A 17688-nucleotide genomic window follows, 5' to 3' on the forward strand; every position below is an offset into this window, starting at 1 on the left:
TCTGGAAGAGGTGAGAGGTAAAATATACACAGTCATCCATATTAATTTTGTTTTTTTCTGCACTGTTTCACCACTTTTGTTGTATAAATACCATATCAAAAAAGAAAAAAAAAAAAACTCCCGCTACAAACATTTCCTCTTCCCCTTATTTTCACCTCTCATTGACTTGGAAGTAAAAAAAAAAAGTCCTAAACAGATTTCCACCACAACATGGGGACCATAATCAAATGTGCTTTTATTTGGTTTTTGCTGAAGTTAAGAGCCGAGAGGTTCCCCGCTGGTAAACCTCCCTGTGCATGGGATGCCAAAAGGGCCGTGGGTGACCGCTGTCTCCTCGCTGCTTCTCCTGCTCAGGCAGCTTCTGAGGTTTGCTGGGAAATCAATAAGGGGTGCAGCACAACGAGACTGTCTAGAAAGGGTCTGCCGTTCATAAATCAGGCAGTATGTGATGGCGGCGTCCCTCAAGGAATGCATTTCTCAGCACTCATCTCAAAGACCGAACACATATTTCCCTTAAATTGTTGCCAGTAACATTCATTATTTCTGGCTATATTTCTTGCTCCCATTCAGAAAAATAAAAAATGATAAACAACACCATTGTACTTCTGGGCACTTAGGAGAGATTTCGCTTCAGATCTTCAAGTGGTTTCATATTGTGGAAGCTCACATATCCCCGTTTCTTTATTTTCAAGCACATATTTTTTGTGTCTTGCTAATAATTCTTTGGATAAGAACATGTGTTGAATCACTCTGTATAATAATGGCTGCATGTGGCCATGCTGTTAGTAAGCATCTTTTAATTTCAGGTTCACTCTTTTTCTAACCTGAATATAAATGTCATTACAAGATCTGCTTTTGGCAAAAGCTTGTCTGAAGTACCTTCAGAAATTATTTTTAATCTATTCTCTGCCATGATAGATAACTCATTATTATAAAGATTTCCATCTGTGACTCTTTGTTCCCTTTAAAAAAAAAAAAAAAAGAAAAAAAAAAAAAAACTGGCTTCTTAAACTGCAGATAATTGGCATTCAAATTTTTGAAGATAAAAATGTTCTATATTCAATTTAATTTTTCTCATGTTTAGATGAAAACTATTTTTAATATTTAAAAAAGTTTTAAAATTTCTGTTGTAGCAGAGCAGATGTCCGTCGCCTGTCTTTACCCTCTGAGCTGATACATGGCAGTAACAGAAAGAAAGCAGAAAACAGAGAGGAGTGTCAGGCTGCTGTATTCGAAGTGAAAATTGAAAGTGGTGTGAAGATAATGAACACTAAACACACTTCTGGGATGGACTGGTCAACACTGCCTATCAATTTGTGCAGACACATTTACAAAACTCATAGAAAATTAAGGTATGCCTGCTTAAAACCAAGTTGATTAATTACATGTGCTTCAAGATATGTAAATATGCATCAAAAAAGACAATTAAAAATGTTGTACTTTTCAATGAAATGACCACCCATAGGAAAATATCATCATTTATGATAAACAATTAACTTCCAGAATGTACTTACAGAATATACAGAATAAATAGAATATACGGAGTATACTTAAACTTTTGACTCATTCTGCATATTTGAAGTAATGTTACATTACTCTAATTTTAATGTAGCTTGAGGATATAAAAAATTATTATCCCAATCTTCAGCTGCCAGTTCAACGTGGAGACCCAGTGATCCAAAGCTTGTCCTAGAGCTTAGGTACAAGTCCATAGCAAGCTAAACACACATACACACACAACATGCAATTGAGTCTGGACTGGAACACATGTTTGGTCTGGGAGAAGAAGCACATGAACATGGGTTGAGCATATGAACTCCACACATTATTGGATTTGAATGAATGATGAAAAGCACAGCCCAGGTGCTCATGAGGCACCTACCTGCTGTGCCACTGCTGTCGGTTATAAAAATTTTTCATATATAAAATAAATATTTTCTATAAATAAATATGTATATATAACTAAATTGTACTGAATTTTACTTTAGTAAAAGAGTTTTACTTTAAGTAATATCTTGTAGCTATATGCCATGTTTAACAGACCATGCAAATGCATCAAGGATTATTGTATTATTATTACTGAGCTTTTATTGATTGTGATTTACTGGTCAAAATGACTGGGAATTATAAACAAGGTACAACAAGGTACAAATAGTCATCGGTCCTAATTTGTAAGTCCAGGAACAAGTATGTATATTGATTGTTTTCAATAGCATGTGACAAGTAAGTAATATAAAATAATTCACTGTGTAATTTACAACTTTTTTATAAAAGATATGTACCATGAGAACAGCCCTAAACGTGTTTCACTGCTGTGTGTATCTACAGTACCTGCTGTAACATTTTAAATGCCACCTTTCTCTTCATCAAAGTTTTCCAACACACAAGGTAATAGTTACTTGAGGAAATAAAGTGAATCCCTGCGCCGAGACAGCTACATCTGAGATACTGGTCATTATCCTCAGTGTGAGAATAATGGCCATGCACCTCCATGGCCATAGTCTTTTCCGCAGCCTGCTGGGCATCCTTCCAAGCAACTGGTTTAAAAAGCTATCTGGTTTAGAAGTTACTGGAAGTAAGTTACTGCACAATGGAAAGTAATTTACTAGGTCAGTCTGATTTTGAATGAATCCAATCTGTGTCATTCATTCATTTGCATATCGTTTTAAAATACTGTAAAAGAAAATGCATAAAATTTTGTTTTAATCTTAACTGTGTGTAGCATTTAAACTAAATGTCTATGAAATCCCTATCAAATCAGATTAAGGGTCCTAACTTAATGTCGCCGTTTTGCACTCCATGTTTATTCATTTAACTTGTGCTTTTCTCCAAATCAACTTACATTTATTTACCCATTTATACAGCTGGGTAATTTTACTGGAGCAATGGAGGATAAGTACCTTGCTCGAGGGTACTACAGCTGGAGGTGGGATTCAAACCAGCAATTTTTGGGTCCAAAGGCAGCAGTCCTAACCACAACATTACTAGTCCCTGTCTGCGTATGTTCCTGCTATAGTAAATACTCTTCATTGTTCAGCCATACATTAATATTTGATAGTAAAAAGATTCAGCATGCAGTTGAAACAGGGAATACCAATACCAATACCATCACGTATCAGGAGGTGATCAGGATTTAACTGTTGATATATGGCAGTAAAGCATGCAAAAATAAACCCATTCCCGAGGAGTCTGTGGGACCCTCACAGCTGTGGACAATAAGTGATGCACTGCGGCAAACATATTGGATCCAGTCGGCAGTAAGAGGCGGGAGCATGCAAGGCCTAAAGAAGCTATGACGTACCTTATTCATAATAAAGCAATTGCTGACACACAAGCAAGTACCAAACAACAAACTTTGATCATTGTTATGAACCCAGCTCTTTATTTGGTTTAATTCACACTGAATTAATTGCAGAGTCAAGCTGGACGGCACGCAATGGTTCAGCACAGACTTGAAGTTCAGTGTGTTTTTCGAGGACATGCAAGTTTTTTTGTGACTTCCTGAAACACTTTCGGTTGCAGTTACATATGTAGAGAGAGGCGCCAGCGCTGGCGCCAAGAGGTACTCGGTATTTTGGAAGCCGGCGGACAGAGTGCCGTTAAGTCATAGGGGGAAATCTGAAAACAATGATATGGTCCCTTCCCTCAGTCAAATATTTGACTCTGTTTGAGTTAATAATGAGAACCAAATGATGGAGGAGGCCCTGCCCACATCTGGGCTTGTGGTAACCGCGGAGCACAGCTCCACTGAAATATGGCAGTTATCAAGAGAGGAGGATAGTAAAAGAGAGGGAAAGTTTTTTTTTTTTTTTGGAGGGAGGAGGTTGAAAGTGATGCGGTGTCAACTGTTTTCCTTTCTTTCAGTCATTTTTTAGGCAAAGGACATATCAGCCAAATCAGGGAAAAAAAAAAAAGCTGTGCTGATATGTGTCTTAAATCATTTCATAATTATTAAACGTGATTTATTTTTATGCTACATTAAGTTCCTTCTCATTTTAACTTAAACTTTTGCAATTACTACCAGTGTAATTTATCTTTCCTCCTTTTTCTTCCTAGTCCTAAATATTATCTCTTACATATGGTTAAATAGTTATCTAATATTTCATGAATATTTGACAAACAACATTAATCTCTTGCAATGTGTATCTAAGTAATATCTCAGTTATTTCACAGATTTTAACTGTAGATGTTAACTGTATGTATGGCTATTTCTTTATTGAAGACATCTGTTAAATAATATAAACCATAAGTATATGGTTATTAAGGAATTAAGTATTCTGCTGTGGATGACTAGATTTATTGTGAGTTGCTTGAACCTTTTGAAAGGAGGAAAGAACGACTGTTGGTCACTGTTCTTTCAGTATTTCACATTATTATGTAAAAAGTATGTATGTAGTTTTAACTTTTAACTGATGCCAATAAAATTTGTATTTAAACTTTATCTGATTAATGTAAGCCATGTGGTTTGTATATACATGGCTATTTCTAGATATGCTCTAGCCATAAGGATTATACAGTTATTTTGATGCATGTTACATTGGTATTTTTCAGATATAAAATCTGCAATGTGATTTTACTCACAATCACCATTAGTCTGTAGAGGCTAAACTTAAATAACTTTAATTAAAACAACAAATTAAGAACATGTTTTTAGAAATGTGAGAAACTGTTAATCCAACTGTAATTATAACCCATATCCTACAACTTTTATTTAGTCATCTGATTGCACTGCTGCTGCTGCCGGCTGTTCAAAATTAAAAAAAAAAAAAAAAAATGAAATGGCTTCCATTTGCATGTGCACATTCCCACGACTCACAGGGTGATTTGCTTCCTGATCTACAGATGAATACTGCCGTTAAAAAGGGAGTCATAATTTACAGGAGTATAATTTATAAGAGGATGAGTATAAATCACATTGTACTCCTGGCGTTTTTCTCCATACAAGAGGCTTTGAAGTTCAGTGGTTATTCACTGTTCTATGGAGAGGACTGTCAGGCCTATTACTTGCCCAGAATAACATTAGCCATGCGTGGCCACGGCACCAGGTTTACTCCTAAGTCATTATCTTGAGATCTGAGGCTCGATGTGCGAGACTTGGCAAGAAAAATATCTAAGGAACTGACAGCAAGTGGCTTAGCAGCACAACACATTGCTGCTGGTAACAGCAGACACATCCAAGAGCTCTTTCGTTCCGGTTAAGATGCTTATTGGACACCTCTGTTTTCAGAACCCTGTGGGCTGGTACTCAATGAAGAAGGCAAATAACTGTACTTCATTATTTTCTTTTCAAAATATTGATGTCTCATGAACATGGCTCCAGCCTTCACTTACTGGAAATACATTTGTAACTCCTTAACAGGGCTGGACACTGAGACCTTTCTATCTGTATTTTTAATGGATCAGTATCAGGCGATAAAGCTATTTTACAGATATAGCAGTAGCTTTAGTAATAATGCTCTTAGTCTCCGGTGACAGCATGATGTTTTACTGTTTATATGTCTTATTTAGCTAAAAACCAAGTAATACTGCAGATTAAGTGGAAATTTGGAGTTTAATTTTCCTTTGAAAAAGTCTTTTTCTTGAAATGAATGATTGCCTCCACTAGTATTATTTATTTTACATTTTCCTTTGTTCAAATGAGTTGCAAGTTAATAACTGTAATAGCACCAATAAATCATGACTGAGTCAAAATCCATGTAAACCATTTTTAGGTTTTATTTCATTTCACTGGAAAGAAGTCTGTGCAAAAATCGGAAAATATAAAATAAATGTATGTAATTTAGATTTTTTTTTTCTTCCTTTTTTTGTGGCCACAGAATTTTTATGTGGTGGCTAAAACTCTGACAATGAATAACTCACTTCCTAGTCTTGCGCTGATTCTTTGTTCAGTGTTTGCCAAGTCATCAAGTTTATTTTTCACTGAACCACACGTTAAAAGCCATTACAGTGATGTTGTTAGGTTACTTGCATAACTACGGTTCCCCAAAGAGGAAATGTTCTGCCAGATTTATGGGATGTCCACTGGGTCTAGACTGGCTGAGGTTTGGACATCAAAGTTGTGAATTGGCCAACCAGCAATTAAAATCCCATTAGATATCCCCTTTGCAAATTATACATACTTGTGATATGCTGTCTGTGAAATCTTTCACTGAAAATATGTAATTTCTCATCCATAATGTATGCCCTTTGCTGAGCAGAGGGAAAATTAGTCTTAATTCAAATCCATATAACAATAACATGACGACAGAAGAATATGTCTATGGCTAAGGTCTGCATTGAACTTGCAGTGTTCTTTCTCATTATTGGTCAATGTTGAGAGTCCAGTATCATCCACCAGAGACCATTAGCCAGTGGTCCCAGTTGTGAGGGCGTCTGTGGTTATCACAAGCATAGCAGACCTAAATGTAAGCCAGCTGTTACTGCCCATATTAATAATACATAATAACATTTTGTTTATTAGTTAATGCTTTCATCCAAAGCAACTGACCTTAGCCTGGTTCAGTTCCTTGCCAACAACCTTCAGGTGATAAATCTGTGTTCTTAGCTGCCCAGGCCTTCATACACAGGTTTACTCCTCCAGCAACCAACCTACCTTTGAGTTCACTCCGCTTAACCCAGGAGGGACGAAGCTTCTCTCCTTTGTGAAAGAGAGTGAGACAGAGTCAGAGGCACTGTTTGGGCTTCTGTCTGGGACACTGACTGACCGCACTGTTAGTGCCCCTTAGGGTGCCTTCCACAGATAGTTACTAGGATGTGAGTGCAAGAATCATGGCTTTTTGAAAGCTGATAGAATAAAGAAAAGGAAGGATTTTAAACTCTTTAGGTTAATGTAAATGTGAGCAAAAATACTGACAGTATGATAGGTTTCTAAAACATTGGGGGTTACAATCTGAAAACCCCTTGTTAAAACTCTTGCTCTTGTCATGGTACCCTTACGTTCAAATTTTCTCATTTCGTGGACATTTTTCTCCAAAGTGACGTATATCTCATAGAAAATACAATGACGGAAAGAGAGACTTGGATGGAGACTTTAAAGCACAGTTAATTTGTCACATTCCAAGAATTAACCAATATATATCTCACAAGCAGCTGCATAAAGATTTATCCATTATTCAACAGTTACCTTGATCAACGTATTTACCTTGATTTGCTCCAGCAAAATACATTGCATTATAAATGAGTAAATCATTCTCAGCTGCCTTGGCAAAATGTGTCGACTATAGAGAGTAATAATTAGTAATATTCATATGTATTTTTGCTCCCCCTCCAGCTTTACGCCCTGAGTTGCCGGGTTAGGCTCCGGTTCCCCGCGACCCCGTATGGGACAAGCGGTTCAGAAAATGTGTGTGTGTGTGTGTGTGTGTGTGTGTATGTATTTTTGGCAAACATACAATGTTCGTACATAAATAAAACTTATAACATTATAAGGAAACTAAGATACTGAAACTCACTATTATTATTATTGGAATTTGACATGGTTTTCAGTGGGGAAAAAGGTGTCCCCAGGACTGGGGCAGAACATGAAAAACTCTGGTTAGCTCCAAGGAAATGACCATAGAATTTTGTGTGGTTTGACATTTAGTTTTTTGTGGTTTGCTACAGGGTCAAATGTCACTGTTTTATTTGATTATTGTTAAATTTCTTTAAGTGATTAAATAAATTCATTACAGTAAACTAAAACTTCTGCTGTGCTAACCTGTATAATTTGGCAATACATGTAAAAAGTGCATTTAATTATCTTTATTTTGATAGCCGTCATGTGCCTGTCTGCTGTTCAGTCTGTATGTACAGTACTATTTTACTGAAACTTTCAAAAACAAAGTATTGTAAATAAAATAATCATGTCTAAGGCTACACTCCAAGCTGTTAGCTTTTAGTTTTATAGGCTTAAGTAAGCACACTCTGAACATGTTTATTTTAGTTTAGATTTCCATGATGAGAATATGTCTGGCGTGCTTTTATGACAGTAGTCTGTAAATGCTTAGATGTCTGGTTTATGTCAACCTGAGTCTTAAAATGTTAATTTTTCCTTTTAATTCTATCTCAGAGGACAGAACTGCCATTTGGAGCAATTTCAAATTTCTTTGCCAGTAAACAGTACAACCAACCACACCCTTAATATTCCAGTTGATCTTAACAAGTCAAACTGTATGTCCACCCTATATTACAGGGGTCTTCACCTTATTCCAGAGAGGTCCAGTGTGTGTGCTGGCTTGTGCTTTCACTGCTATAATGAAACAAAGCATTAGTGTACTTGTTCCCAGGTGTGTATGAGTTAAGTGCTGTCTGTTCATAAATTATAAGAAACAATATCAGATTATTTGCAAAAACATGGAGAAGCAACTGAAACTAAATATACATGTGGCAATAAATTACATATTAATATAGCTTTAACTGGATTTACTAGGTATACTAAGGCAAGTAAGGCTTCAGTAAAGAAGAAGCTTCTGTAGCATAAGGCTTACACTAGAATGCTTCAGTGGAGTACAGACTGAAAAAACACGTTCACATAAATTCCACAAACATAAGAAATAAAAGAATAAAGTGGCCCAGAATGTTCTAGACAGACTGTCTGTATCAAGAAAACATGCAAAGCCATAGGAAGCAGATGGACAAATTCGGACAAATTCGGTCAAATGTCTGATCTAGACAATAAGAAACTATAATACATACAGTATAGACTTTCATATGAAATTTATCAAAATGTTTCTTTAGGCATTTAGTCTATTATCTGTACTGTTTTAAGTTTTTTATTCATTTTGGAGAGAATTACTACCTGTTTTTAATACCACTGCTTGCTATTTTTTTTTTACGAATGTGTTTAAATTTGCAGTCTGAAATATTGCATCTGTGTGGTCTCCGTGAAATGAAAAAAGCATTCTGTATCATGAATCGGGTCTGGGCAAATGTGAAATTATCTGCCTTGTTTTGCTTTGCATCACATTTGCAGTGGTATTGAACACTAATCGTGGAAAGTGTGGGGAAAGGAGTGTGGGGTGGGTAGATGTCCCCTCTTAGCTGACAAAATCCAGCCAGTAGTACTGTAAATCACATGCAGCCTTTATGCTCAATATTAAACATTTATTAATTCTGCCTCCTTTGATATATTGTGAAAGATCAGCATATTCAGCCTCTCTATTGTGATGCAGCAGTAATATTGTCTTAAGATTTCCAGATCCTGTAATAGTTATGTCACCTGTCAGAATAACCCCAAATATCATACTGCAAACTCTCTTGGTAATTCTATTGTTTGATATCAAGCCATTATCAAGCCACTGTATTTTTTCCACACCGTGATGGTGGGATTATTAATGATTATTCCTTTGTATGAACTTAATTTACCTGATGCATTTATCCAAGGCAACTTCCAATTTACAATGATTTACCAATTTATACAGCAGGGTATTCTTAGCTAATCAATTCAATGTAAGTTCCTTGATCAAGGGTACTACCACAAGACTTGAGATTCAAACCCGGGACCTTCAAATTGCAAGGCACGGACACTGTCCCCAACCTTACCCTCTTCTGAATACTCTATTTTATTGATATGTAATTCTCCTGTTATCTAGAAGGTGGTAATGAAACTTTTACTGTGATATACTCCAGGGAGAGTCCTTGTACAGGGAAAGATTAATTTGGCAGTGTTAAATATCGTACTGAGTAACTGTAGAAACTCGTGGAGCTTGTTCATGTTTTAATGAAGTACAGTATGAAATGATGAGCTGGTAGATTAAACATAACTACCCCATGATGGACCATTCAGGGTATACTTTCCACCCCAACCCTCCTTGCCTTGCACCCACTCATTCCAGGATAGGCTCCGGGCTACTGCAGCCCTGACCCAGAGAAGCAGTTATCAAAAGTGAATGAGTGACATGAGACATAATTATGCACCCATGGGCCATTTTAAGAAACTTCCCAGTATTACGCATCAACAAGTTTTAATGCTCTAACCTACATTTTTTGGCTTGCATCCTAGAATTCATTCATTTTTCTTACCCTGGAAAACAAAAATTAGGAAGATGATGTGTTTTATTTCCCTAATTCGGGAGTGCTGGCCAAATTATATTCTACTTCATACAAAATATAATATATAGTATATCCATCTTATTATATAATAAATTAATATATTTATAATAATATAATATACGGTATGATAAATCTATTTAATTCATTATATAATTATTTTTAAAATAGCTTGAAATAGCTGAACAGCTGGTAGTACAGTAGTTAGAGTTGGAGCCTTTGCACCGAAAGGTCATAGGTTAGATTCTCGCCTCCAGTTGTTGGAACGTCTTAGCCTAAACTGCTCCAGTAAAAATTATATAGGTGTATAAATGGATAATTAATTGTAAATTGCTTTGGACAAAAGCATCAGATAAATATATAATAAAATATATAATGAAACCCTAATGGAACCAGTCTCTGGAAATAACTAAAAAAGCATTTTCTGAAATATATGAAAATATTTTGAAAACCTTGTACTGTGCTTATTTGTAAAAAAAAAAAAAAAAAAAAAAAAAGAAAAAACTTACTGTTTCCAAACATTAGTTTTACAGGGCTGGCTCTGGAATATTAATAGTAATATAACAATGAGTTAGAGAATAGTCTAATATATTTACTGCAAAGAAGACAAATTAATGCATACATAAATTTAACATGTAAGTCTTTTTAAAGTACACATTGGGTAACTTTTTGAGTACAGGAAATAACCGTCAAAGAACAACAACATCAAAAAATGACAGCTGTGTGTTTTCTACCGGGTTTATTTCCTTTTACTTATTTTTGCTGCTGTGGTATTTTTGTAACGTGAGCGTAATCTATGTTCCACCTTTGCATTATGACACTGTGGTCTGTAGTTAAATCTTCAAAAACCTATCTTCACACTACCAGTAACTATTTATAGTATGTTCTGTCCTTCAGAACTCATTTCGCATATCTAACTTATAGCATTTACCGTCACCTCCACAGCTATCTTGAACCTGGACAACACCGTCGTGGACCTGGAAACCCTGCAAGCCCTCTATGAAAATGTAAGTTTTCTAGTGTTGTTTTATGTGGTATTCGTCAAGTCTTTGACTTCTAAATTTCATTTCATTACATGAATATTGCTTAGTCATAAATCCAAACGCTTGTGTTTCTCACCAACCTGTGATTGGCTTTATTCTGGATTACACCATACCATATAAGATCTTAAATTCTCACCTACTTCATTTATGCCCTGTTACCTTTAGATAGTTGAGAAAGTACTGTATAACAATGACGTCAATCTTAAGAAGTCGGAGACAAAGGAATGTGAAAAACAAACATCTGAAAAACCAATTGTAGTGATAAACATTTTTTTATTCAACTTGCTTTTGCACCAGATAAAAAACTTGGATGTAATTTTTAATAGTCTCTATACCAGGAAAGGGTGACATTTTTCTTGGACTTCAGTGTTTATTTCCACTACGGATTTTTTGGTCTGGTGTTTCTTATGGAAACCTTTGCTCATTTCATGGGAGATGATTAATGAGTTTGTTCAAACTATGTTAAAATAATGCCAAACATTTTTTGATGAAACCTTTTTTTTAAAAAAAAAGAAAAAAAATGGTGTAGCCGGAAAATCATATGCTGTGTAAAACTGTCTCTCTTGTGTGTTTGCTCCAGGCATTTTTAAAGGACAAAATCTATGTTTACCAATGATGTTAGCTTTTCAGGTACTAGGAATCTAAAAAATATTAGCAATATTATCTAGTGGTATTTTACAGAGGCTTGCTTACACCTATTATGCATTATTGAATTGTATATTGGAAAATGTATGTAAATATGGGGGTGCGGTGGTGCAGTGGGTTGGACCACAGTCCTGCTCTCCGGTGGGTCTGGGGTTCGAGTCCCACTTGGGGTGCCTTGTGACGGACTGGCGTCCCGTCCTGGGTGTGTCCCCTCCCCCTCCGGCCTTACGCCCTGTGTTGCCGGGTAGGCTCCGGTTCCCCGCGACCCCGTATGGGACAAGCGGTTCAGAAATGTGTGTGTGTGTGTGTGTGTAAATGTTACAGATTTGAAGAATGACATGTTTAGGAATGCAGGTTATACATTTCACATGCATGCTTCAGGAAATATAAGTTTAGAATATTAGTTTAATTTCTGAGACTGAGAAACAAAGACATACACTATGGAACTGAACAAAATACATACTGAAGACAATAAGGAATTTATTGATATTTTGACAGTGACACAAAGAAATGTGTAGCTTTGTGTTTCATGTCCATGGTTCACGTTTGAAGTACTCTAAACAATTCATGTGCATAATCATGTACATATTAATCCTGGTCACTATGGATAAATCCTTTATGTCATTTTTCTCTTTTACAAAGACTGCCTGCAGTTACCCCTCCGTGAACCGCCACCTTACCGTGGTGGAGGGGTTTGAGTGCCTGAATGACTCCAGGAGCTATGTTGCCTGGGGCTATATGCCCCTGGTAGGGTATCCCATGGCAAACAGGTCCTGGATGACAGACGAGATAAAGTGCGGTTCAAAAGCCCCTTTTGAAGAAAATAAAATCAAGGCTTTTGTTTACCCTGTCTGGTATGGGGTCACCGGGGCTCCACCCTGGAGCCAGGCCTGGGGGGGGCTCGCATGCGAGCGCCTGATGGCCAGGTCTATGCCCACGGGGCCTGGCCGGGCTCAGCCCGAAGCCATGACGTGGAGCCGCTCTTCGGTGGGCTCACCACCTGCCGGAGAGACCGTAAGGGGCTGGTGCATTGTGATTTGGGTGGTGGTCGGGGCCGAGTGCCTGGCCGACCCAAACCTCGGGCGCCAACTCTGGTTTTTGGGACTTGGAATGTCACCTCACTGGCGGGGAAGGAGCCTGAGCTGGTGCGGGAGGTTGAGAGATACCGTCTAGATATAGTCGGGCTCACTTCCACTCACAGCTTGGGTTCTGGAACCACTCTTCTCGACCAAGGGTGGACTCTCCACTATTCTGGCATTGCCCAGGGTGAGAGGCAGCGAGCAAGTGTGGGCTTATTAATAGTCCCCCAGTTTAGCCGCCATGTGTTGGAGTCTACCCCGGTGAATGAGAGGGTCATCTCCCTGCGCCTTCGGGTCAGGGAACGGTCTCTCACTGTCGTTTGTGCTTATGCGCCTAGCGGCAGTGTAGAGTACCCGGCCTTTTTGGAGTCCCTGGAGGGCGTGCTGGAAAGCGCTCCCACTGGGGACTCTGTCGTTCTACTGGGGGACTTTAACGCCCACATGGGCAGTGATAGTGACACCTGGAGGGGCGTGATTGGGAGGAACAGCCTCCCTGATCTGAACCTGAGCGGTGAGTTGTTATTGGATTTCTGTGCTAGTCACAGTTTATCTATAACAATCACCATGTTCATGCATAAGGGTGTCCATCAGTGCACTTGGCACCAGGACACCCTAGGTCGAAGGTCGATGATCGACTTTGTAGTCGTTTCTTCTGATCTTCGGCCATATGTCTTGGACACTCGGGTGAAGAGAGGGGCTGAGCTGTCAACTGATCACCACCTGGTAGTGAGTTGGATTCGATGGTGGGGGAAAAAGCTGGACAAACCTGGCAGGCCCAAACGTATAGTGAGGGTCTGTTGGGAACGTTAGGTGGAGGCCCCTGTCAGAGAGGTCTTCAACTCCCACCTCCGACAGAGCTTCAACCAGGTCCCGAGGGAGGCGGGGGACATTGAGTCTGAATGGACTATGTTCCACGCCTCCATTGTTGGGATGGTCTCCGGCGCCTGTTGCAGCGGCAATCCCCGAACATGGTGGTGGACACCGGAGGTAAGGGATGCCGTCAAGCTGAAGAAGGAGTTCTATCGGGCCTGGCTGGCTCATGGGACCCCTGAAGCAGCTGACGGGTACCGACGGGCCAAACGGAGCGCGGCTCTGGCAGTCGCCGTGGCAAAAACTCGGGCTTGGGAGGAGTTCGGTGAGGCCATGGAAGAAGACTTTCGGTCGGCCTCAAAGAGATTCTGGCAAACCGTCCGGCGACTCAGAGGGGGGAAGCAGTGTTCCACAAACACTGTTTACAGTGGAAGTGGTGCGTTGCTGACCTCAGCTGAGGATGTCCTCAGGCGGTGGAAGGAGTACTTTGAGGATCTCCTCAATCCCTCCGACACGCCTTCCGTAGAGGAAGCTGAGGCTGGGGACTTGGAGGGGGACTCGTCCATTGCCCTGGCTGAAGTTGCTGAGGTAGTCAAAAAACTCCTCGGTGGCAAGGCTCCCGGGGTGGATGAGATCCGCCCCGAGTTTCTCAAGTCTCTGGATGTTGTGGGGCTGTCTTGGCTGATGCCTCTGCAGCATTGCGTGGAGCTCGGGAATGGTGCCTCTGGACTGGCAGACCGGGGTGGTGGTCCCTCTTTTTAAGAAGGGGGACCGGAGATTGTGTTCCAACTATAGAGGGATCGCACTCTTTAGCCTCCCTGGGAAAGTCTATGCCAGGGTACTGGAAAGGAGAATCCAACCGATAGTCGAACCTCGGATTCAGGAGGAGCAATGCGGTTTTCGCCCTGGCCGTGGAACACTGGACCAGCTCTATACCCTCACTAGGGTGTTGGAGGGTTCGTGGGAGTTTGCCCAACCAGTCCATATGTGTTTTGTGGACCTGGAGAAGGCATTCGACCGTGTCCCTCGTGGCATCCTGTGGGAGGTACTTCGGGATTATGGGGTTCGGGGCTTGCTGCTACGAGCTGTTCATTCCCTGTATGACCGGAGCAGGAGCTTGGTTCGCATTGCCGGCAGTAAGTCAGACCTGTTCCCGGTGCATGTTGGACTCCGCAAGGGCTGCCCTTTGTCACCGATTCTATTCATTATCTTCATGGACAGAATTTCTAGGCGCAGCCAGGGAACGGAGGGTGTCTGTTTTGGTGGCCGCGAGATGTCGTCTCTGCTTTTTGCGGACGATGTGGTCCTGTTGGCTTCATCAAATCAAGACTAGCAGCGTGCACTGGGGAGGTTTGCAGCCGAGTGCGAAGCGTCAGGGATGAGAATCAGCACCTCCAAATCCGAGGCCATGGTTCTCAGTCGGAAAAAGGTGGATTGCCCCCTCCGGGTTAGGGGGGAGTTGCTCCCTCAAGTGGAGGAGTTTAAGTATCTCGGGGTCTTGTTCACGAGTGAGGGAAAAATGGAGCGGCAGGTTGACAGACGGATCGGTGCGGCGTCCACAGTAATGCGGTCATTGCACCGGTCTGTTGTGGTGAAGAGGGAGCTGAGCCGTAAGGCGAAGCTCTCAATTTACCGGTCAATCTACGTTCCTACCCTCACCTACGGTCATGAACTCTGGATCATGACCGAAAGAATGAGATCGTGGATACAAGCGGCAGAAATTAGTTTCCTCCGCAGAGTGGCTGGGCACACCCTTAGGGACAAGGTGAAGAGCTCAGTCACCCGGGAGGAGCTCGGAGTAGAGCCGCTGCTCCTCCGCATCGAGAAGAGCCAGTTGAGGTGGCTCGGGCATCTGTTCCGGATGCCTCCTGGACGCCTCCCTGGTGAGGTGTTCCGGGCATGTCCCACTGGGAGGAGGCCTCAGGGCAGACCCAGGACACGTTGGAGAGACTATGTTTCCCGGCTGGCCTGGGAACGCCTTGGGGTTTCCCCAGGGGAACTGGAGGAGGTGTGCGGGGAGAGGGAAGTCTGGAGGACTCTGCTCGGACTGCTGCCCCCGCGACCCGGCCACGGATAAAAGCGGAGGAAGATGGATGGATGGATGGATGTCTGCAGTTATGCTTTTCAGTACCTCATTGCCCTGTTGCCTTTAAGACACTTATACTTCTCTTGTAGATGTTATTTCCAACCCTTGCATTCTCTCTACTTAAAAGGGTTTAAACCACATTTTTAGTTGTGTTATAACACATTTTGTGGAGGAAATGTTTAAGACAATGTGGTTTTGTTCACAATTTTTTGGTATTGGTTTTCCTTAAGGCAAAGTGTTTTATGTTAGATTGTTGTGCAAACAAAATTCAGGTTCTGTGCTTGAAAATGTCAACTTTGATAATAGGGCTGTTTCTAATTTCAGCATAAAAAGTCCCTCTTTTTCAACGGTGTATTGTAAATGTTGAACCACAAGTTTGTTTGTGTCTTTGTTTTGGAGAAAAAAATGTTTTTGTCTGAGGTGCTTTTATTTCAATATACATTTCAGAGAGCCCAAGAAGATGAGATGGATAAAATTGAAAAACACATAAAGTCATCAAAAGAAAAGGAAAATGCAAAGCCATTGGACAAACCTGAACAGTAAGAGTGTCTGTTTCTCTTTAAGCTCCTCCCTTACTTCAACACCATTCGTAGATTCAACACCAGGGCAGATATTCTGACCTACAGTGAGCCTATTAACAAAATAAAGATAGAAAATTTGGACAGGATCGAAGGATTACTCCCAGCAAGAAACCCATCACAGGCAGTCAAAATAACAAAATAGCTGCTACATCACTTGACCTCCCCAGTACAGTCTTTTTGTTCTTGCCTGCCTTCTTATTTCTCTCCATCTGGCAACACATCTGGCCCTGAAGTCCAAGTAATGGAGAGAAAGGAGCCAGCTGTCACAGCTTCACTTGTTTTTTCTAGTTGATGGAAATGTCACTTAGGCCCTATAATTTAATGTGTTGTCACTGAGACCATAACTAGTTAACTTTTCTAGACCTTAGTATTTGAAATCCCACTTCACACCACAGTGGAACACCCACTTCACACCACATTACTTAACAGCTAAGTAATTTGAATAGTGCTCTCCGGCACACAAAAGCAGATGGACATAGGCGAGTGAAATGTCACATGGCATGTTCCCCACATCTTGGATGGGATGAATTTCTTGTAAAACCTGAGCTAAACACTGCTTGTATAATGAAGTGCAATATGGGGAGCGAGGTTTCTGTTTCAAGTACATTCTAACACATATTTTCCTTTCTATAGATTCCTATTCCAGTTGTCCCAAATCCCCAACTTCTCGGGAAGAGTATTCTGCATCCTCTTTCAATCATCCTTTGCAGAATGCATGTCCTTAGTCTTTCGCAAGCTTGAAATCCTTCAGAAAGTTTGTACGGTAATTTTCACTGACTGACACCAGTACATTAAGGCCTCTAATTTCTGACATTTCATCTCTGGCTAGTGAACTGAGGAGTGTTGGAAAGCACATGTCTTAGTTAAAGTTTTAGTTCAATGAACTGACATGTTCAGAGATTTTGTTAAATCTACAGTTGAGTCAGTGGATAAGCTCTTACATGTCAGTGCTGCTGCAGCAGTATTTTAAGGGTGAAATTGTTGCCTCTGCTGTAGTGGATGGCACACAGGCTTTGGAGAGCCATCCATACGTGATCCATCATCCCAGCAGGGCTGTCAGATTTCTTATGGATACCAGATGTGTCCACATGAAACTCACTCTGTTTGTTGGACCGTTTATCCAAGACTCTCCAGAGCAGCTCGGGGGTGCGGCAGGTTTTGGGCCTGATTCTTGCCTTTGGGAACTTTATGAATGGAGGGAACAGAACCAGAGGGCAAGCTGATGGCTTCACTCTGGACATCCTCCCCAAGCTAAAAGATGTGAAAAGCAGTGTAAGTGTGTAAATGGTTATTTTCACCGTTGTTAGTGGCATTATGATGGTGGAACTGAGCATCTTTATCAAATGCAATTTAATATTTTTCTCACTAATAAACCCCTGTGGGCTCTACTTTTCAGAAGTGTTCAACAGCATGGTGGG

At 40.5% G+C, this 17688-nt stretch overlaps 1 protein-coding gene across 2 annotated transcripts in view; it reads left to right on the plus strand.

The window, feature by feature from the left end:
* fmn2a (formin 2a) overlaps window positions 1–17688 on the plus strand; it is a 75553-nt gene that overhangs the window by 18113 nt on the left and 39752 nt on the right. For both annotated transcript variants that reach the window (XM_029251332.1, XM_029251330.1), the window contains exons 8-11: window positions 10972–11033; window positions 16137–16228; window positions 16904–17033; window positions 17396–17542. In XM_029251332.1, the coding sequence (XP_029107165.1) occupies window positions 10972–11033; window positions 16137–16228; window positions 16904–17033; window positions 17396–17542 (431 nt within the window). The remainder of the gene's footprint in view (window positions 1–10971; window positions 11034–16136; window positions 16229–16903; window positions 17034–17395; window positions 17543–17688) is intronic.

This window comes from Scleropages formosus, chromosome 4 (genome assembly GCF_900964775.1).
Source record: "Scleropages formosus chromosome 4, fSclFor1.1, whole genome shotgun sequence".
In the NCBI taxonomy this organism is placed as follows: Eukaryota; Metazoa; Chordata; class Actinopteri; order Osteoglossiformes; family Osteoglossidae; genus Scleropages; species Scleropages formosus.